Genomic DNA, 22,923 nt, shown 5'->3' with positions numbered 1-22,923 from the left:
GCTAAACAGAGAATTCTCTGTAGAAGAATATCAAATGGCAGGGAAACACTCAAAGAAATGTTCAAAGTCCTTAGCTACAGTTGGGATATAAAACAAAAAAATGTAATTAATATAAAACTAAAATTAAAAATCATATGAAAAGACATTACTTATGTTTTAGTTTAACTCATTCTATAAATTTATGTTATTTAGATGTTATCTTGAAGTGACCTCACAATTCTTGGGATTGTTTTAATTTGTTCATATAATTTTGTATATATTTGGCATTAAAACACAATCACTAGGTTACCTACTTGTGAATCTCAAAGTGCCTCTATATTTGTTGGTCTGTGTGTCACCAAGGAAAGATTTATATTGTAATGAATGAATAGATGTTTAAATATGGAGACATCAAATTATTTTTATTAGAAATATTTGAGCACTGTTAGAGAACACATGCTTATATTATATATGAGAGAAATGTGATTTTGCTGTCAAACTCATTCAGAAATTAAATTGATGTAAAAGTTTAAAAGACAGAATGAAATTAAATCATCAGCCTTCAAAAAGACTCTTGTACTGAAAAGCAAAACAAGAGAAACTGGAGGATAAAGTGAAGAACATTCCAGTTTCAGATGCAAGAAAAGGAAGCATCTCAGAGCTCTGTTCTGAACTTCACAGCGCTGTCCTTCATCTGCTCTTCATAGTGCTCATCGAATCTCTCCCTTAGCTCTGCTGAGAAGTGGTTTTTCCAGTCTCCCGTGATTCCTGGAAAGAAACAGATGAAAACAGAAGTGTCAACCTGTTGAGCCACAATCAGGAGGCTTTTTATTAATCTGGTATCTATTTCATTGATACTGTGAAAAATTCTCCTAATATTTAAGTTTCCCAATAAAATATTTGAATATCACATTATTTGATTTTGCAAAGACAAATTAGATTTTAATGTCTTGAAAAAAAATCCTACTTGACTCATCCTTTCTTTTGTATACCATCTCCAATAAGCTTTCTTCTTTGATTTTCTCTCATATATCAGGCCTTCACAATGAGATCCATGGTGCAGTGATGACCAAATTATTGAACATCATCTTTGTGTTCATTAATCTCTCAAAACCAGACTTATGCTTTTACTTCCAGTTACTTGCATGGCATTGTTCCCTGAATGTTACACAAAAATAATTCCAAATTTCAGGTTTACAAATTGACACCAGATACTGCTGGTGTATATATAGTTCACCAGATACTGCTTCTATGAAATATTTCCTTTTATTGTGTTTTGATATTATTGATAAATATAATTGTTTTGAATTCCTTCCTTGTCATTTAGCATTCAAAACTTTCTGTCATTTGTACAAGAAAAACATTATTTTTCAGAACTTGTTTCTTTATCTCAAAATAAGATAGTAAATCCATTTTCCTAGTTTCAAATCAAGATCTGTAGAGATAATATATATAAGGCATAATGGTATACACCCAATATATGTAGACCTAGTTAATGACAGTGGGTACATTATGGTATCATTGCTGATGCTGAGGTGTCTGCCATTATACAGTGTATGATATCCTTCTCACACTAAATAAACAGAAAATAAATTCAGTATTAGTAAAATCTTCTTGGATTTATTAATAAATAGTGTTTAATTCAGCTACAAACTTCATAATTCAATAATTCAAGAAAAAATAGATGTAAAGAAAAAATATTCTGGTTATGCAGGGTGAATAACTTGAGTAGATTTTTGCCTAAGTCATGGCAGCTTAGTCCTTTTAACAGAAAGTTACCTGACTCCCTTGTACAGCACGATCTGATGCTTTGTATTTTTGATTGTTGATTATTTTGTTCCCCAGGGTGGGCTTGTTGTATTTTATGAGCAGACACCACAAAATAACATACGTAACTTTGCGTAAGAAATTATTCCCGATTGCCTGAATAAAAGGCCTACCCTGGGGAAAGGCAGAAGTGAGAGGCCTAACTAAGATTCCCAGGCTTTGGGGACAGAAGGATCATGGAGGACAGAAGGTACTGGAGGAGAAAGAGGGTAGTCAGGATGGGGTAGGTGAAGAACCATGTGACTGAGGATCACATGGAGAGAAGCAGCCCAGATGGAGAGCATCAGTAAGTAATAATGGAATTATGGGTAGAAAGCAGCACAGATAGAAATGATTAAAGCAGATGGCATAACAAGATAGCTTAGGTGGAAATATCTGCCCAGACCCAGATAAATTAAGACTTATTCTAAAATATAACAGGTGTCTGTATCTTTTATTGATTATGATAGTGGGCTAGATAAGAACATGGTAATAATTACAGGCATTTAATAATAAACACTATAAGCTAATTGTATATTTTCTGCAACACTTTCTTTTCTCACCCTTTCTCATGAAAGGCGATACTTTTTGGTTCATCATGTGCTCTGGCATCATTGTATAATTGGTAGATGGATTGTTCTTCATCTCCTGGAATGAGGTGTGTTGAATGATTTTGTCCAAGAGCTCTGCTGAGGGCTTCTTCCCCAGGAACTCTATCAGTTTTATCACTTCTCTTCTGATATCCTACAGAGAAACAAAGTGATTTGAAGACCAAGTTGACAAAAATTGGTGAATAGGAAATAGGCAAAACATGATAGAGAACATTATTTTCTACCTGGTCATATTAGATTTAAACATATAATGAAGAAAACAAACTATTCTAAAACAATTCTTCCTCATCCAAAAAAATAGATTCAGGAGACACTTTAAAAACTTTTAGGCCTAAATAAGATGAGTTGCAAAATGGTAATTTTACAACAAGTAAAACAGTTCTTTCTAATTCTTTTCATTTCTATTTATTTTTCCATAGACATGTCTGTTGTGTGTGTATGCAAGTTTGTATGTATGTGAGCATCCATACAGTTAAATGCACATACATTTGTATTTGAGTGTGTGAAAATAGAAATATGTAGTTATATAAATTCTTCTTTTACAATATTCTTTATTTTCCTGAGGCAGGTTGTCTCCCTCAACACAGAGTACACTGATTCTGTTAATTTGTCCTGTCAGTTTGCCTGTGGCATTTCCTGTGTCCATAGCACTAGGATTAAAAGCCAGCTTTCATGCCTCCCTGGTTTAATAAAGGGGTGGGATCTGAATTCCAGGCCTCATTTTGCATAGCAATGACTTATCCACTGACACATCTACCTGGTCAGGAATATTTAATTATTTTTTATTCATTTTTAGGCAAGACTTGTTACTCTGTTCAAACAGGGCTCACACTCCTAATTACCTGTCTCAGCCTCAAAAGTGCTGGAATTGCAGGTGTCAGCTACCATACCTAGATATTATAATCTCATACATGGTATATCACAACCAATATCATACACTAAACACATAAACTCTCAGACTACAGTGTGCAGTGAAAGAAAGAGCAAGTTTGGTGATCATCCAAGTGTGTATATTGATTTTGTTTCTTATTTCTATGAATTCAAGGTTCTTTTTGCAAAGTTTATCTTTAGAAAAATTTTGACACTGGGATTTAAGGTGTACATAATCACTAAACTTTTTTATTTACTAGATTAAAATTTAATCAAACTGGATTACTGTTCTTTTCCTTTCATAGCTTTGCAAGTGGTTGATGCCATGTTTCCAGTGCTAATATTGCATTCAGGGTAATGTCAGATGTTAAAAGAATCTTTAAGCTTACTGAAAATGTTTATATGTCTTCCGTCCCTTACCTCTTTCATGTCCTCATAGAACATAAATAGCACTCGTGGATTCTTACTCTTTTCCCACCAAGATCTGACATGATCGTACCAGGAACCATACGGAACTGAATAAGAAGAAAAAAGTGTAAAGATATTAGATTATTATTTTGTAATCTTGACAGAAGTATTCAAATTATTTTTAAAAAGGCAAAATGATCATAGAATCAGAACAGGTCAGTTAGACTTATTAAGAAGAGTTCTGTACAGCAATGATTCAAAAATGTTGAATAATTTTATCTTCAAAAACATACTTTTAGTTTAACCGCATGGCATGCATTGTGATGCTGAGAAAAGACAAACCAATTCAATTTAGAGCAATAAAAGCATGTTTAAACTGCTGTGTGTGTGTGTGTGTGTGTGTGTGTGTGTGTGTGTGTGTGTGGAGAGCTATGTTTTTCTCTGTATGTGAGTCTATGTTTCTATGTATATCTGGGTATTTCTGTTTGTGTGAAACAGAGAGACAGACAGAGGGAGACAGAGAGAGAGAGAGAGACTAGTAGTTATGTGAGCATTTACTATAAGACTAGTAATTCAGATTGTGAAATTCACTCTCATAGGACAATTTCAATCCCTCTTGTTCCATAAAGTTAGATTTTGGAGATGTTGTGATATGGCAAATGCTGTCACTTTTTCTTCTGTTGCCTTTATACAACAGTTTCATCAAATCCAAGGCTAGCACAGACAGTTTGAGTCACCACTAGACTTGACATTGACCCACTGTTGATGCTCTGTGCTCTGATGCTATAAGCAGATTTTTTTCTTGAGAAGACCCACAGTGACATTATAATGATATAATTCACCATTTTAAGGCACATAAATTATTTTTCTCTGTATTTCAAGGAGATCTTGACAATCTTGAGGCATATGTTTTCCTCATGATGCTTTAGAATACTTTTTTTTCTGCAAGCCACAACTTCTAATGAGCAATATTATGTTCTATGGATCTAAAATGTTTTTTCAATTATCCCTACATAATTTACATTGCTTACTTAATGAAGCTTAAACTACTTTCCCCCCTTTGTCTTCAAATACAAATACTCCATTGCTTTAGTCAGAATTTTAATGAAATGGTAACATTCCCATAATATCTCCTCAAGAAACTCTTTACTGTTCAGTGAAATAAAAATGAACATGTTCAATCTACATACCTAGAAAAATAAGCAAGAGTTTTATAACTATTCAGAATAACAATAAATACCTACATATGACTTCATTTAATAACTTGGCATTTTACTGGAAAAAAAATGAGTCATGCTTTTACAACTTCACCCACTTTTAAATCATGTTTCAATAACATGTTCTAAAACATTTTGAAAATATAAAACTGTATGTTAGAGAAGGGATGCTTTAGCTCTCAGACTTATAAAAGGCAAACTACCAACCCTGCTGGTCACAACAAAGTCAATGCATTTACTTGTTGGGATTATATTAGAATCCCTAGATTTCTAATTTTTCATCCTCCTCACATACATCAGCCTGCCATTACTCTAAGCATCTGTGTTTTAGAATTTGTGAAATATTATATCCATTTGGAACCTTATAGTCTATATATGTTTACATACAAATTTATATTATATTTTATTTACGTTATATTCATCTTTATGTATATGTATATTTTCTTATATTATATTATATTTTATTTCTGTTTATATATTATATTCATCTGTTGTACATATTTATATATTTACTTATCTTGTGTTTCTGGCTACATATGTTTATATTATTTTACATTCTATCTTTATTTATATAATATACTATAGTTCTGTTTTTATATATTTATATTATACTTCTTTTATATTATCTCTGTTTATATTAATTCATTTATATTCATTTGCACAAAATAGCATATGTTTTTATTTTTCTTTTCTGAAAAAAAATCCAAAGTAGTTAAGGTGCTCTTACCTTGTCCTTGCATAAATTTCTCCACAAATTCTGAAAAATCAGGGTTTGGATAACTAGTTATCATTAGGAAAAAGTAATAATAAGAAACCACCACATCCTTGGCATTCCGGCAAAGATAGATCATCTAGAGGATGAGATAAATTGTTAAATCACTGCATAGATGATCAACCATGTTGTAATCAAGTTTTAAAGATTCATGTTTCCAGCAAGTAAAAATATAAATTTAGTGTGAAAAAAGATAAAAGTATAAACAATATACAGAAAAAAAAAAACATAGTATGTTACATTGAAGCAATGTCTGCTCTATTTCCTAGTGGCTATTAGTCTGATTCTTCTAAGAAACATATTCAGTAACCTAAGTACCCTGGGTAAGATGATCAATCCTTACTCAGAAAGATAAATGGGATGGACTTTGGAAGAAGTAGAAAACAGGAAACAGGGCAGAAGCCTACTACAGAGGGCCTTTGAAAGACTCTACCCAGCAGATGCTGAGATTCATAAACAAACTTTGGGCAGAGTGCAGGGAATCTCATGAAAGAAGGAGAAGATAGAAAGACCTGGAAGGGACAGGAGTTCCACAAGGAGAGCAACAGAACCAAAATATCTGGTCAAAGGGGTCTTTTCTGAGACCGATATTCCAACCAAGGACCGTGCATGGAGATAACCTAGAACCCCTGCACAGATGTAGCCCATGGCAGTTCAATCTCCAAGTTTCCTAGTAATAGGAACAAGGACTGTCTCTGACATGAACTCAGTGGGTGGGTCTTTGATCACCTCCCCCTGATGTGGAAGCAGCATTGCCAGGCCACAGAGGAAGACAGTGCAGCCAGTCCTGATGAGACCTGATAGGCTAGGGTCAGATGGAAGGGGAGGAGGACCTTCCCTATCAGTAGGTTTGGGGAAGGGCATAGGAGAAGAAAAGGAATGGAGGGTGGGATTGGGAGGGGGGATACAAAGTGAATAAATTGTAATTAATAAAAAATAAATAAAATTTTTAAAAGAGTTCTGTCCCTACCACTCTACAACTAAGACGCTGAAGTTGAGATCATTACCTTCTTTATGCATTACAAACCGTTTTAGAGAAACATGTCTGCTTATTCTTTGAAGAATTATTCTCATGTGTAAAGAATTTAAAAAAAAAATTCAAAGGAGAAGAAAAGGACTTCTACTTTGTACCTAAGCTGTTCATTCATTTCTTTGAGGTAATAATTTGAACACTAGCCTACTTTTTTTTAACCCTTTCCAACTTCTGTGCTTTCTTTTTTATTTTATTTTTTAAATATTAGTTACAATTTATTAAATTTGTATCCCAGCTGTAGCCCCCACCCTCACTCCCTCCCAATCCCACCGTCCGTCCCTCATCTCTTCCCTGCTCCTCTCTTAGTCCACTGGTAGAGGAGGTCCTCCTCCCTTTCCATCTGACTCTAGTTTATCAGAACTGCCTGCAATGTCCACCTTTGCGGCCTAGGAAGCCTTCTCCTCCCTCGGGGGGGAGGAGGTGGCAGGAAAGAGTTCAAAGACCCTACAATTGAGTTCATGTCAGAAATAGTCCCTGTTCCCCTTACTATGGTACCCACTTGGATACTGAGCTACCATGGGCTACATCTGAGCAAGGGTTCTAGGTTCTATCCATACATGGACCTTGGTTGGAGATACAGTCTAATAAAAAGCCCCCTGTGACCAGATATATTAGGTCCTTGTGGAGCTTCTGTGTTCTCCAGGTCTTACTAACTCCCTCTTCTTTCATATGATTCCCTGCACTCTGCCAAAAGTTTGGTTATAAGTCTCAGCATTGTCTTTGATACACTGCTAGGTAGAGTCTTTCAGAAGCCCTTTGTGGTAGGCTCCTGTCCTGTTCCCTATTTTCTCCTACTTCCAATGTCCATCCCATTTGTCTTTCTAAGTGAGGATTGATCATCTTATCCCAGGACCTCTTTCTTGTTTTTCTTCTTTAGGTGTACAGATTTTAGTATGTTTATCCTATCTTACAGATCTAGTACCAACTTATAAGTGAGTATATACTGTGTATGTCTTTCTGCTTCTGGGTTTTCTTATTATCTAAATTCACAACTCATTTAATTTACTAAACTCATGTACTCAATCATGATCAATTTTGTTATTGTATTCTTATGCCGGCCTCTAGTCATCTAGTTGTTTGTAGCATTGACTGATTGTTCCTAGAGCCTGTACTGCAGTCTGGGTCACCCTGTCTCAAGGAGTCTATGCTAGATTCTCTGTCTCTGCTGGCTCACTGTCTGTGATCCATGTATGCCAGGTAGCAGAGGATCAGGCAGAAAGATCTCTGAGCCTCAAGCTGCTTCGGTGCCTTTTTTGAGATTTTGTTCATTCATTTGTTTCAACTAACAATTTGAACACAGTCTCCTCTAAACCACACTGCAAGTTCATATTCATTGTCCAAAAGTGGTTTTCTTATTCATTGTCCTGCCCTTTTTATTTATTTATTATTTATACAGTATTCTGTCTGCGTTTGTGCCTACAGGCAAGAAGAGGGTACCGAATCTCATTATAGATGGTTATGATTCACCATGTGCTTGCTGAGAGTTGAACTTTAGAAAAACATCAGTGCTCTTAACCTCTGAGCCAACTCTCCAGCCCTGTCCTGCTCTTTTTAAAATCACTTTCTTTATTTTGTCACTTATTCTTTCTGATCCTCTACTCCAAACATACAAAATACTCTCTACTACCTCTTCTCTGATGAATTAATAAACCAATCTGAAGATAATCCAAAGACACATTCATTTCATACAATCATATCTGTTTCTTTGATGGACTCTGAGACATAAGAAAGTATGCAATAAATCCAATCTGCAGATTTCAAAGTAGCAGTAATATCTTACAACACTTCTCAGAAGAAAAAAAAAAAGTGGCTTGATTAAAACTCTTAAGAAGTCTTTCAGAGGTCTTCTGTGGTAGACTTCTGTCCTTTTCCCTGTTTTCTCCCTCTTCCGGTGTCTATCCTCTTTGCCTTTCTGAGTGAAGATTGAGCATCTTACCCAGGGTCCTCCTTCTTGCTTAGCTTCCTTAGGTGTACAGATTTAAGTGTGTTAATCCTATATTATGTGTATAATATCCACTTATAAGTGGTTATATACCTCATGTGTCTTTCTGTTTCCGAGATACCTTACTCAGGATGATCTTTTCTAATTCCATCCATTTGCCTGCAAAATTCATGAGTTCCTTGTTTTTAATTGCTGGGTAGTATTCTATTACATAAATGTAAAACAATGTCTGTATCCATTCCTTTAACCAGCAGGGTATCGAGGCAGATGCTGAGCCACACAGCCAAACTTTGGGTAGAGTACAGGGAATCTTATGAAAGGAGGGTTTATAAAAAGACCTGAAGGGGGCAGCTCCATAAGGACAGCAACAAAATAAAAAAAAAAATCTGGGCCCAGTGGTCTTTTCTGAAACTTATAGTCCAACCATGCATGGAGATAACCTAGTACTCCTGCTCAGATGTAGCTCATGGCAGATCAGTCTCCAAGTAGGTTCCCCAGTACAAGGAACAGGGACTGTCTCTGGCATGAACTCAGTGGCTGGCTCTTTGATCATCTCCCTGTGAAGAGGTCACAAAGGAAGACAATGCAGCCGGTACTGATGATAGGCTAGGGTCAGATAGAAGGGGAGGAGGACCTCCCTATCAGTGGGCTTGGGAAGGTGCATGGGAGGAGAAGAGGGAAGGAGAGTAGGATTGGGAGGGGTTGAGGGAGGGAGCTAAAGCTGGGATAGAAAGTGAATGAACTGTAATAAATAAAAAATAAATAAATAAAAAGAAAAAACTCTTTTATTAATTTAAAATTTTAATGGAGAACATAAAAAGGACCAAATATATCTGGCCACAGGGTCTTTTCTGAGACTGACACTCAACCAAGGACCATCTATGGATATAACCTAGAACTTCTGCTCAGATGTGGCCCCTGGTAGCTCAGTAACCAAGTAGTTTTCCAAAGTAAGGGGAACAAGGACTATTTCTAACAGGATCTCAAGGGCAGGCTCTTTGACCCGCCCCCCAGGGGAGGAGCAGTCCTGTTAGGCCACAGAGGAGGACTTTGCAGCCAGCCCTGAAGATACCTGATAAAACAGGGTCAAATGAAAGGGGAGGAGGTCCTCCCCTATCAGTGGACTTGGAAAGGGGCAGGGAGGAGACCAGGGAGAGAGTGTGGGGTTGGGGAGGGAATGAGGGAGCAGGATACAGCTGGGACACAGAGTTAACAAAATGTAACTAAAAAGAAAAATAAAATTAAAAAAAAGAAAGAAAGAAAATGGCACTACTAGGTGCTCACATCAAAGTCATTGGAAGAACTCCCTTTAAGCCTTTGTCTTCCTGCGGGAAAAAAAAAATAGCAAGCCCTGAAATACTTTCTTGTAATACAGTAGAGATCTCCCAGGACATATTCTAATATGACACAGATGAAATCTGATCTCTCCACTATAAGCTGTACACAGTGAAGACAAAGTGTGCTTAGCCATCCTTCAACAAAGCTACAAATCGTATTCTTCCATGTCGATACCAATCACATGAAAAATAACACTATTATTCACTTTAGATTCATATTATCTCTGTCCTTGAGAGAAAGAATACAGAATTATGTTCATTTTCCAGGTTAAAAAACTGAGATTCAGAAATATTAGATGCCTGGCCTAATGTCATGAAATGAGTCAGTAGCAAATCTCTTAGATGTTCTGACTCTCGGGCCTGGGTTTGGTTTAATGATTCATACTCTGAAAAAAACCAAAAGACTCTTAAGAAAAAAAATGGTACTGAGACATCTGAAGAAAGTACAGAACTGTGAGAAAGCTTTTCTGTAGAAAATCTACAGAGGATGGATGTTTAATGTTATTTCAGTTGAAAATAAGAAAGCATTAGAACCTTTGAAGTGTGAAGCCCCAGATATCTAGAAAGTGACAAATATATCAAGAAACTCTAGCAGGCAGGGTACACAACATTCTTTCTGTGGTCACACTTTGCCTATGCTGTAAAATTGTGTGACTTTTTCTCTACAAAGCTACCCAGGCTTACTGTAATTAAAGTAAAATCAAAGTTTCTGAGCCTGATCCAATTTTCTTATATATAAGTCCTAGGGAATTTTCTTTCAGTTGTTTACCCAGCATGGCCACTTACCTGGTAAGCTGAACTGGTTTCAGCAATCTCTGGGAACTGTCTCTGGGTTTGAATAGACTTCTCCTCTATTTAAACCATGCATCTATTTAGATGTCTTCTCTTCCATGATCTAAGCACTACTCATAGGGTCTGTTTACTTATGCCTTTACTCTAAGTGACTGTGTCTTTTTTTTTTCAGTTTATTGTTTTATTTAATTTTTTAATTTTATCATTTATTACAATTTATTCAGTTTGGATTCTGGCTGTGGCCCCCTACCTCATCTCCTCTCAATTCTATCCTTCTACTCTCTTCTGCCTCTATGCCCCTCCTCTAGTCCACCGATATGGGAGGTCCTCCTCCACTTCCATCTGACCCTAGCCTATCAGATCTCATAAGGACTGGTTACACTGTCTTCCTCTGTGGCCTGTGTCTTGTGTGCCCAACATTTGACAGGAACCAGTAGCTTTGAATATGGTTTGCACCCTCCAAATTCACATTCAAGTTCAATGCTCACAATGAGGGTTGTGTACCTGTAGAATGAACACAACCTGGCTGGTATTCAGAAGTTGGGCTTTTGAGAGGTATCAAGATTTAGAAAAGGTCACCATAGAAGCAAACTACTGAGCACTGGTGGTTTTAAAGGGTTAGAGACTAAAGACATAAATGTTTATGCATCCATTCTCTCATATGTTGCCTTGAAAATTTGTCAACAAGAAGGCCATGAGCGAGTAAAACATCTTGTCCCTGGATCAGAACCACAAACAATAATAAATCTCTTTCTCATAGTTTTTCAAGTGTGAGTGCATTGTTAGCAAGTGAAATGGAGGACAACAGTCATTTTCATTCACTGGGTAAATGCCTATCTCAGGACACTTGTTTAGATATCCTATTCTGATTCATTTGAATGTTTCACGATGTCACACATTTATTTTACAATGTTTTGTAAAATAAAGACATTCTATCTACCGGAAATAAATATAGCCTCCTAGCATTCATCCCATGCTTCCAGTGAGTTAAACACTAGGCTTGAGATTTCAAGGATAATCGTACTTAGCTCTATCAGAAGAATGACACAACTACTCTTCTTTTACCCAGAAACAAGCCAACGCTTAGTGTTTAACTAGTTTTCAGAATCATCTTAAGTAAAGGAAAAAAGAAAAGTATAATTACAATCTAGACTTGTGTTATAACAAAAATAATTCAATTTTGTTGAAAAAAAATTTTGTTAAAGAAAAGAGGAATAAAGTATGTATAAGATGCCTTTTAAATGATAGCTGCCTCCTTAAAGTGGTAGAGTTTAGCATAAGTCTAAGAAAATGTAATTCTGGTTACCTTGCAATTCTTTTCCCAAAATGATGCTGGAAGAAGACTGGCTGGCAGGTGAGTTTTCACTATTCTAGGAGATTCCATCTCTTTTAATTGTTTCACTCCTGATTTAAAAAAAAATATATATATGTACAATTTAAAAATGTTCATATGAATTTTGATGGACTTTTTAAAAGATTACTTCAGATTATAAATTGATTTAATAATAATAATAATACAAACTCACTGTGAAGAAAATTATTAATTAAATGAATTGCAAAGTAAGATCAAATACACATTGGTAAGCAAACTTTTATGAATAGAGTTGTGAATGTTCTTGAAATTCAGTGAATAGTTTTCCTACCATGTACAATATTTTAAACTACTGGAAACTGAGAAAGAAATGCTGACATAATAGAAGACTTTCTGGAATACATATAATAGTTAAGATCATTTACTCTTTCAAACACATACAATGGTATCAGACTACTCTGGGTTTAAAGTTTTAGAATCTCCTATATTCATGACAGAATATTAATTAACTATGTTGCTTAAAATCCTTTTGCCTTTATTGTAGCATAAACATATCTATACCATCTATCAACCATATTCTATACATATGTCTTAAAATGTATGCCTGCATACTTAAAAAATTATTTAAAAATTACCATTTATTAGGTCTTCATTTCTACATTCCAGGTAAGGTATTCTGTTAAAGATTGCATCCTCCTTGCATTTTTCCACATCACCTTTATAGATCATATATACAATTTCACTTAGCCATGTGGTTCCTGTAAAATTTAAAAACACTTGAGTCTCCAATGAACCTTTATGGATTATAACAATATTCTTTTAATACTGTTTGATATCATCCAAACCAAAACAATGTATTCTTGAATATTTGAATATACATCACCCAAAATAACTTCAGCAAATATGGATGTATAGTGTTATGAACAGGAATTGGTCAATGTGTTCAGGCCTTCCCATGATGAGTTGTGACATTATGAAAACTATTCACTCTCTGAACTTTAACTGTTATGAATAAGAAGTGAAGAGACTTGCATAAAAGGTGAACTTGGGTTCACACATACAAGCATACTTTCCAGCTATATTAAAGTGTTAATATATTAAAGACTTCCCTAGTAGTTTTTGTGCCTAAACTGAGGCCTCACTCAGAGAATATAGAAGAGTATGAATTGCTTTCTGGCTTTTGATGATAATCAAAAAAATAAAAATAAAAAAGAAAACCAGTAATGACAAAGTATAGTTTTATTACTTAGGATGTTGTAATACAGACAAGAATACAGAGCTTGAAGATGGACAAAGGAAGGGTACATGCTGCTGCTGTTGCTATGGTTTCTAGGATGTTGAATGAGAAGTTTCCCTCAAAAGCTGGAGCAGTGGTTCAGCAGTTGAGAACATTGTTGCTCAAACAGAGGATTCAAGTTTGACTCCCAACACCAACATGCCAGCTCAAAGAATCCATCACGCTAATTCTACGGAAACAGACACCCTCTTGTCTTATTTCTATGTGGTCACTAATCATGTATGCAGTGCATATACAGTCATGCAAATAAAACATTACTATGTATAAAGTAAAAATTAATTAATCTTAGGGACAATGAAGTTTCCTTAGGAAGAGAAGACAATTGAGCTTAGGTTTACTAAATTGCAAGCATGATTTCACCACTTTTATGATATAAGGAAGAGCCCTATCAGGCAGCAGCATGAGATACTTTTTTCCAGCAGGGGACATCTAAGAATTATATAGTAGTGAAAAGAAAATTAAACAAGAATAAACAGGTGAAAACTCTAGTAACAATATATGCTGCAGAGGCTGTGGAGAAAGGGAAACCCTCCTGCATTGCTGGTGGAAATGTAAACTCCTAAAACTACTTTGGCGCTTTCTCAGAAAATTAGGAATGGTGCTACCTCAAGATCCAGCTATACCACTTCTAGGCATACATCCAAAAGATGCTCAAGTATACAACAAAAAAACAACATGTTTGTAGCAGCTTTATTCATAACAGCCAGAACCTGGAAACAAAGCAGATGTCCCTCAACGGAGGAATGGATACAGAAATTGTGGTACATTTACACAATGGAGTACTACTCTGCAATTAAAAACAAGAAAATCGTGCAATTTGCAAACAAATTGTGGGATATAGAAAATATCATTCTAAGTGAGGTATCCCAGAAGGAGAAAGACACACCATATACAGTCATTTATAAGTGGATATTAGACATATAATATAGGATAAACATACTAACATCTGTACACCTAAGCAAGAAGGAGGACCTTGGGTAAGATGATCAATCCTCACTCAGAAAGACAAAAGGGATGGACACTGGAAGAAGGAGAAAACAGGAAACAGGACAGAAGCCTAAAACTGAGGGCCTCTGAAAGACTCTACCCAACAGTGTATGAAAGCAGATGCTGAGACTCATAACCAAAGTTTGGGCAGAGTACAGGGAATCTTATGAAAGAAAGGGAAGATGGTAAGACCTGAGGAGGACAGGATTCCACAAGGGGAACAACCAAACCAAAATTATGGACACAGGGATCTTTTCTGAGACTGATAAGCCAACGAAGGACCATTCATGGATATAACCTAAAACCCCTGATCAGATGTTCCCCATGGCAGCTCAGTATCTAAGTGGATCTCTAGTAAGAGGAATAGGCACTGTTTCTGACATGAACTCAGTGGCTGGCTCTTTGATCACCTTCCCCTGATGGGGGAGCAGCCTTGTCAGAACACAGAGAAGGACAATGCAGCCAGTCCTGATCAGACCTGATAAGCTAGAGTCAGATGGAAGGAGAGGAAGACCTCTCTTATCAGTGGACTTGGTGAGGGGCATGGGTTGGATTGGGAGGGAATGAGGAAGGGGGCTACGGCTGGGATACAAAGTGAATAAACTGTAATTAATAAACAATTAAAATTAAAAAATGAAATTGCTTGGAGAGATAAATTTGGGAAGAATATAGAAGTAAGTTGATGGTAGACATAATACACCTTGGGTATTTATATTGGGTAGGGAGTATCAAAGTTATTCAGAAAGAACATAAAAAATGTGTTTTTAAAGAAATCTATTGAGAGAATAACTGCAATGGTGATATCATAATGAGATATCCAGTAAGATGCTAACTGTGAGACATCGCTATCAGAATAAGTTGGCTCAAGACCTGAACATAGAATTGGAAAACTTAAAGAAAACACAAATGGAGGAAACTGTGGAAAGAAAGAACTTAGAGAAGAAAACAGGAACCACAGAGGTTAGCATAAGCAATAGACTACAAGAGATGGAAGAAAGAATCTCAGGTGTGGAAGACACAATGGAAGAAATAGATGTATCTGTCAAAGAAAATATTAAATCTAAAAAATTCCTGACACAGACCGTCCAAGAAATTCAAGACAACATAAAAAGAAAAAGCCTAAGAATAATAGGTGTAGAGGAAAAAGAAGATTCCATGCTCCAAAGACCAGAAAATATCTTGAACAAAATCATTGAAGAAAATTTCCCCAACTTAAAGGAAAGACCAATAAGAATTCAAGAAGCATACAGAACACCCAATAAATTAGACGAGAAAGGAAAATCCTCCAGTCACATAATAATCAAAACAGTAAGTATACAGAACAAAGAAAAGATACTAAAAGCTGCAAGGGAAAAAGGCCAAGTAACATATAATGTCAAACCCATTAGAATCACACCTGACTTTTCAACAGAGACTATGAAAGCCAGAAGGGCCTGGACAGATATCATGCAGACCCTAAGAAAACACAGAGGTCAGCCCAGGCTACTATACCCAGCAAAACTCTCAGTCCTCATAGACAGAGAAAAACAAGATATTCAATGACAAAATAAAATTGAACAATGACTACACACAAATCCAACGTTACAGAAGACACGAGAAGGGAAAATACAAGCCAAGAAAACTAGCTACTTTCAAGAAAACACAGAAAATAATTAACCTCACTACAGTAAAACAAAAAGCAACCAAACACACAACCTTATGACCACACGCAACAACAGCCACTGGACATTAATCTCTCTCAACATCAATGGACTCAATTCTCCAATAAAAAGACACAGACTAACAGAATGGATGCGTAAACAAAACCCAGCAATCTGTAGCATACAAGAAACTCATCTAAGTCACAAAGATAGACATTACCTGAGGGTAAAGGGTTGGAAGACAGCTTTCCAAGCAAATGGACCCAAGAAGCAAGCAGGAGTAGCCATTCTAATATCTGATAAAATGGACTTTCAACCAAAATTAATAAAAAGAGATGGGGAAGGATACTTCATACTCATCAAGGAAAAACTCCAACAGGAAGACATTACAATCCTGAACATCTATGCCCCAAATACAAGGGCATCCACATTTGTAAAAGAGACATTGATAAAATTTAAACCACACATAGATCCCCACACATTAATAGTAGGAGACTTCAACACCCCACTCTCAACAAAGGACAGGTCAACAAAACAGAAATTAAACAAAGAAACAATGTCTCTAACAGAGGTCATGAATCAAATGGATCTGACAGACATTTACCCAACCAAACAAAAAAGAATTTACCTTCTTCTCAGCACCTCATGGAACCTTCTCCAAAATAAATCATATAGTTGGTCACAAAGCAAACCTCAACAGATACAAGAAGATTGAAATAATCCCTTGTATCCTGTCTGATCACCATGGAATGAAGCTGGACCTCAACAACAACAGAAATAACAAAAAGCCTACACACATATGGAAACTGAACAATTTGCTACTAAATGACAGCTGGGTCAGGGAAGAAATAAAGAAAGAAATTAAAGTCTTCCTAGAACTCAATGAAAATGAAAACACAACATACCCAAACTTGTGGGACACAATGAAAGCAGTGCTAAAAGGAAAGTTCATAGCACTAAGTGCCTTCAAGAAGAAATTCGAGACAGCGCATTCAAGCAACTTAATGGCCCACTTAAAAACCCTAGAAAAAGAAGAAGCAGACACACCAAAAAGGAGTAGACGGCTGGAAATAATCAAACTCAGGGCTGAAATCAATCAATTAGAAACAAATAAAATAATTCAAAGAATCAATGAAATCAAAAGTTGGTTCTTTGAGAAAATCAACAAGATAGACAAACCCTTAGCCAAGCTAACTAAAAGGCAGAGAGACACCACCCAAATCAACAAAATCAGAAATGAAAAGGGGGACATAACTACAGACACTGAGGAAATCCAAACAATCATTAGGACTTACTTCAAAAGTCTATATGCCACAAAATATGAAAACCTAACTGAAATGGACAATTTTCTTGATCGATTTGACTTACCAAAGCTGAATCAGGACGAGGTAAATCAATTAAATAGTCCTATATCCTCCAAGGAAATAGAAACAGTAATCGAAAGTCTCCCATCCAAAAAAAGCCCAGGAAGAGATGGTTTCAGTGCAGAATTCCACCAGACCTTCAAAGAAGAGTTAACACCAATTCTCTTCAAACTATTCCACAAAATAGAAACAGAAGGAACATTACCAAACTCATTCTATGAAGCCACAATCACCTTGGTACCTAAACCACACTAAGACTCAACAAAGAAAGAGAATTTCAGGCCAATCTCCCTTATGAACATTGATGCAAAAATACTCAACAAAATACTTGCAAACCGAAAACAAGAACACATCAAAGATATCATCCACTATGACCAAGTAGGCTTCATTCCTGGTATGCAGGGGTGGTTCAATATACGGAAATCCATTAATGTGATCCACCATATTAACAAACTGAAAAAAAAAACCACATGATAATCTCCCTAGATGCTGAAAAAGCATTTGACAAAATCCAACATCCATTCATATTTAAAGTATTGGAAAGATCAGGGATACAAGGCACATATCTAAACATAGTAAAGGCAATATACAGCAAGCCTGTAGACAACATCAAACATAAGGGAAAGAAACTTAAAGCAATCCCACTGAAATCAGGGACAAGACAAGGCTGCCCGCTCTCTCCATATCTCTTCAACATAGTTCTGGAAGTCCTGGCTAGAGCAATAAGACAGTTGAAGGAGATCAAGGGGATACAGATTGGAAAAGGAGAAGTCAAATTATCACTACTTGCAGATGATATGATAGTATTCGTGAAGTGACCCCAAAAACTCTACCAGGGAACTCCTACAGCTGATAAACACCTTCAGCAAAGTGGCCGGATACAAAATTAATTCAAAAAAATCAGTAGCCCTCCTATATACAAAAGACAAAAGGGCTGAGAGAGAAATTAGGGAAACAACACCCTTCACAATAGCCACAAATGACATAAGGTACCTTGGAGTAACCCTAACCAAGCAAATCAAAGACTTGTATGAAAAAAATTTCCAGTCTCTGAAGCAAGAATTAAAAGAAGATATGAGAAGATGGAAAGATCTCCCATGCTCATGGCTTGACAGAATTAACATAGTAAAAATGGCTATCTTACCAATCTACAGATTCAATGCAATTCCCATCAAATTACCAACACAATTCTTTACATACCTGGAAAGAAAAATTCTTAACTTCATATGGAATAACAAGAAACTCAGAATTGCTAAAACAATCCTCTACAATAAAAGATCTTCTGGGGGTATCTCCATCCCTGATCTTAAGCTGTACTATAGAGCAACAGTTTTAAAAACTGCATGGTACTGGCATAGAAACAGAATGGTGGATCAATGGAACCGAACAGAGGACCCAGAGATAAACCCCCACACTTATGGACACCTGATCTTTGACAAAGATGCCAAAACCATACAATGGAGAAAAGACAGCATCTTCAACAAATGGTGCTGGTCCAACTGGATGTCTACATGTGGAAAAATGCAAATAGATCCATACTTATCACCCTGCACAAAACTAAAGTCCAACTGGATCAAAGACCTCACCATAAAAGCAGACACATTAAATTGGTTAGAAAAAAAAAAGTGGGGAATACCCTTGAACTCATTGGTACAGGAGACAACTTCCTGAACAGAACACCAACAGCACAGGCTCTAAGAGCAACAATCAATAAATGGGACCTCATGAAGCTAAAAAGCTTCTGTAAATCAAAGGATACCATCATCAAAACGACTGCCTACAGATTGGGAAAAGATCTTCACCAACCCTTTTTCTGACAGAGGGCTAATATCCATTATATATAAAGAACTAAAAAAGCTGAAAAGCATTAAAACATGTAATCTAATTAAAAAATGGGGAACAGAGCTAAACAGAGAATTCTCTGTAGAGGAATATCGAATGGCAGAGAAACACTTAAAGAAATGCTCATTAGCCATTAGGGAAATGCAAATCAAAATGACCCAGAGATTTAACCTTACACCCATCAGAATGGCCAAGATGAAAAACTTAAGTAACAACACATGCTGGAGAGGTTGTGGAGAAAGGGGAACCCTACTCCACTGCTAGTGGGAATGTAAACTTGTACAATCACTCTGGAAAGCAATCTGGCCCTTTCTCAGACAACTAGGAATAGTGCTTCCTCAAGACCCAGCCATACCACTCCTAGGCATATACCCAAAAGAGGCGCAAGTACACAAAAAGGACATTTGCTTAACCATGTTTGTAGCAGCTTTATTTGTAATAGCCAGAAGCTGGAAACAGCCCAGATGCCCCTCAACTGAAGAATGGATGCAGAAATTGTGGTACATCTATACAATGGAGTATTACTCAGCAATGAAAAATAAGGAAATCATGAAATTTGTAGGTAAATGGTGGGACCTAGAAAGGATCATCCTGAGTGAGCTGTCCCAGAAGCAGAAAGACACACACAGTATATACTCACTCATGTATACATAACATGGTATATACACCTACTAAAAACTGTACATCTAAAGAAACTAAGCAAGAGAGAGCACCCTGACTAAAATGCTCAGTGTCCATCCTGAAAGGCAAAGAGGCTGGACATCAGAAGATGAATAAAACAGGAAACAACCTAGGAACCTGCCACAGAGGGCCTCTGAAAGCCTCTGCCCTGCAGACAATCAAAGCAGATGCTGAGACTTATGGCCAACTGTTGGGCAGAGTGCATGGAATCTTATGTAAGTGGGAAATAGTAAGAGCTGGAGAGGATGGGAATCACACAAGGAGAGCAACAGAACCAGAAAATTTGAGTACAGGGAACTTCCCAGAGACTCATATTCCAATCAAGGACTATTCATGGAGATAACCTAGAATCCCTGCACAGGTGTAGCACATGATAGTTCAGTGTCCAAGTGGGTTACATAGTAAAGGGAAGAGGGACTGACTCTGACATAATCTGATTGGCCTGCTCTTTGATCACCTCCCCCTGAGGGAGGAGCAGCCTTACCAGGCCACAGAAGATGACAATGCAGCCACTCCTGAGGTGATCTGATAGACTAAGATCAGAAGGAAGGAGAAGAGGACAACCCCCCCCCATCAGTGGACTTGGGAAGAGGCATGCATGAGGAAGGGGGAGGGAGGATGGGATCGGGAGGGAAGGAGGGAGGGGCTTATTGGGGAATACAAAAAGAATAAAGTGTAATTAATAGTAAAAAAAATTATTAAAAAAATAAAAACACAAGGATTTAAGGAGAATTACTCTGTGCTCTTTCTTCCAATGATAATGCTGTGTTGCCTTTGAGCTGAGCTAAGAAGAGAAACAGAGGAACATCTTTAGGGAAAAGTATCCAAACACACAGTGGTTGTATCTCATGTTAACTTGTGTGTGTGTGTGTGTGTGTGTGTGTGTGTGTGTGTGAGAGAGAGAGAGAGAGAGAGAGAGAGAGAGAGGGAGGGAGGGAGAGAGAGAGAGATTCAGTTTAGTGTGAGACAAATTATGTATGTGTAACTATGGCTGGACTCAAACTCATGATTCTCATGTCTCCTAAGTATTGGAATTATAGGATCACATGATCTTAAATAGATGACTAAGTTATTTTTTAATTAATTTATTTATTTTTATAACTTATTTTTTTAATTTAATTTTATTTTTTTCTTATCAGTTACATTTTTTTAACTCTGTATCCCAGCCGTGTCCTGCTCCCTCATTCCCTCCCAATCCCACCCTCTCTCCCTCATCTCCACTGTGCCCCTTACAAAATGTTAATAAGTAGACAGAGAATATAAGATTGGACTTTTCCAGCAGTAGAATAGTGCATACAATACTAGTATACTATACTGTGTATAATGCATAGTATTATACTATGCATTAGTAGTATACTAGTACCAGAGGGAAAAACAGAATTGTAATCTGTGAATATATGTATGGAATTAAAATTTGTTAATACATGCAATGAAGAGGAGGTGGATGCCTGAAAGAGTGTTTTTGATTCCCTTTGAAAAGGTTTTTAATCCTCATGCACAGTAATAATATAAATAAAATTGTTAAAAATATTCATTATGCAGTGCATATCTCAGACTGAATTGTTTTAAATAATATAATTGTGTAATTGACACTTTTCATTTATTCATGATTAATGGGGTTACTAACTGTGTTCTTGGAGTTGGAGATTGTGGAACAGAACTGATAATGTGAAATTTATTAATATTTTTGTCATACCAAAATTATTACAACTCTTCTTCTAATGGAAAATAAGTATGAGTCAGACAAACACTTTAATATTGATGATTCAAAGAAGGTTCATAGTTTCTATGTGTCAAAGAAGCATACAGTCATAGCAAAAACACTTACCAGATTTAGGATAAGTAGCAATCACAAGGTCGTCTGGCCTCGCCAAGAATGTTTCAACATCATCCCAATATTTGGTGAAATTTTTATCCATTAGAACTCCACGGAACTCCTCAAAAATTTCATAATACTTAGACATAGGAGGATCCATCTCAAAGTGGTGTGTACTGGTAAAAAACAAAACAAAAAAAAAAAAACAAAAAAAACCAAGATGTTTTAAAGTTTGTATGCACTTTGCAATGCTTTCACATTAGCAATAACTCTGCACATAAAGGCCATTTAAATGTCTGTTCCTTCTTACCTATTACACAGGGCAAAAAAGCACTTAATATTATTAGAGGTAGTAAAGACTGTAATCAGAACTTATTTTATGAGAAATAAAAAGGATTTATTTGAAAATCCTTAATTATTAAATTAATTTATTTAAATTAATTTATTTAATTAAATTTATTTAATTAAATTAATTTAATTAAATTATTAAAAAATAAGTAGAGGAAAAATGCAATATATATATATTCTTACTGTTTAAGTACTTTTTATTTCTACTAAAATATAAGTCATTTAAATTTCACATAAGTAAGTACAAATGTACAAGGTAATGTAGAGTATAATTTATACAGTATATTATAGTTTAGAATATTTATCGATATACTTTGTATTTATATAAATATATAATATTCTTTGATGGATGGACAAATAATCTTCAATTTATTCAAATTTATGAAATATCTGAAAAGACTAAGAAGTCTTTTTTTCTAGTTTCATTTTTTATTAAATTTTTATTTTTAATATTAGTTACAGTTTATTAGCTTTTTATCCCAGCTGTATCCTGCTCCCGAATTCCCTCCCAATCCCACCTTCCCTCCCTCATATTCTCCCTGCCCTTACTTCCTTATAAGTGGATACTAGATCTATAAAATAGGATAACCATACTAAAATCTGTACACCTAAAGAAGATGAACAAGAAAGAGGACCCTGGGTAAGATGATCAACCTTCACTTAGAAAAACAAATGGGATGGACATTGGAGTAGGAAAAAGCAAGTAACAGGACAGGAGTCTACCACAGAGGTCCTCTGAAAGACTCTACCTAGCAGTGTATCAAAGCAGATACTGAGACCCATAACCAAACCTTCACAACAGTGCAGGGATTCATATGAAAAAGGGGGAGTTAGTATGACCTGGTGAGGACAGGAGCTCCATAAGGACC

General features: G+C 36.1%; 1 protein-coding gene across 6 annotated transcripts in view; it reads right to left on the bottom strand.

The window, feature by feature from the left end:
- Positions 1 to 382: 382 nt before the first annotated feature.
- The window catches only part of LOC129668244 (sulfotransferase 1E1-like), a 46,518-nt gene continuing 23,977 nt past the window's right edge, over positions 383 to 22,923 (bottom strand). For all 6 annotated transcript variants that reach the window (XM_055596173.1, XM_055596181.1, XM_055596190.1 and 3 more), the window contains 7 exons: positions 21,719 to 21,882; positions 12,715 to 12,837; positions 12,074 to 12,171; positions 5,619 to 5,742; positions 3,687 to 3,781; positions 2,349 to 2,529; positions 383 to 747 (listed from right to left, as the gene is read on the bottom strand). In XM_055596173.1, coding sequence (XP_055452148.1) covers positions 635 to 747; positions 2,349 to 2,529; positions 3,687 to 3,781; positions 5,619 to 5,742; positions 12,074 to 12,171; positions 12,715 to 12,837; positions 21,719 to 21,866 — 882 coding nt within the window. In that variant the 5' untranslated portion in view covers positions 21,867 to 21,882 and the 3' untranslated portion in view covers positions 383 to 634. The remainder of the gene's footprint in view (positions 748 to 2,348; positions 2,530 to 3,686; positions 3,782 to 5,618; positions 5,743 to 12,073; positions 12,172 to 12,714; positions 12,838 to 21,718; positions 21,883 to 22,923) is intronic.

Source organism: Psammomys obesus, unplaced genomic scaffold, assembly GCF_907164565.1.
Source record: "Psammomys obesus unplaced genomic scaffold, mPsaObe1.curated_primary_1811, whole genome shotgun sequence".
Taxonomy (NCBI): domain Eukaryota; kingdom Metazoa; phylum Chordata; class Mammalia; order Rodentia; family Muridae; genus Psammomys; species Psammomys obesus.
The sequence above is the reverse complement of the archived record's forward strand: the minus strand, read 5'-3'. Positions and strand labels throughout refer to the sequence as shown.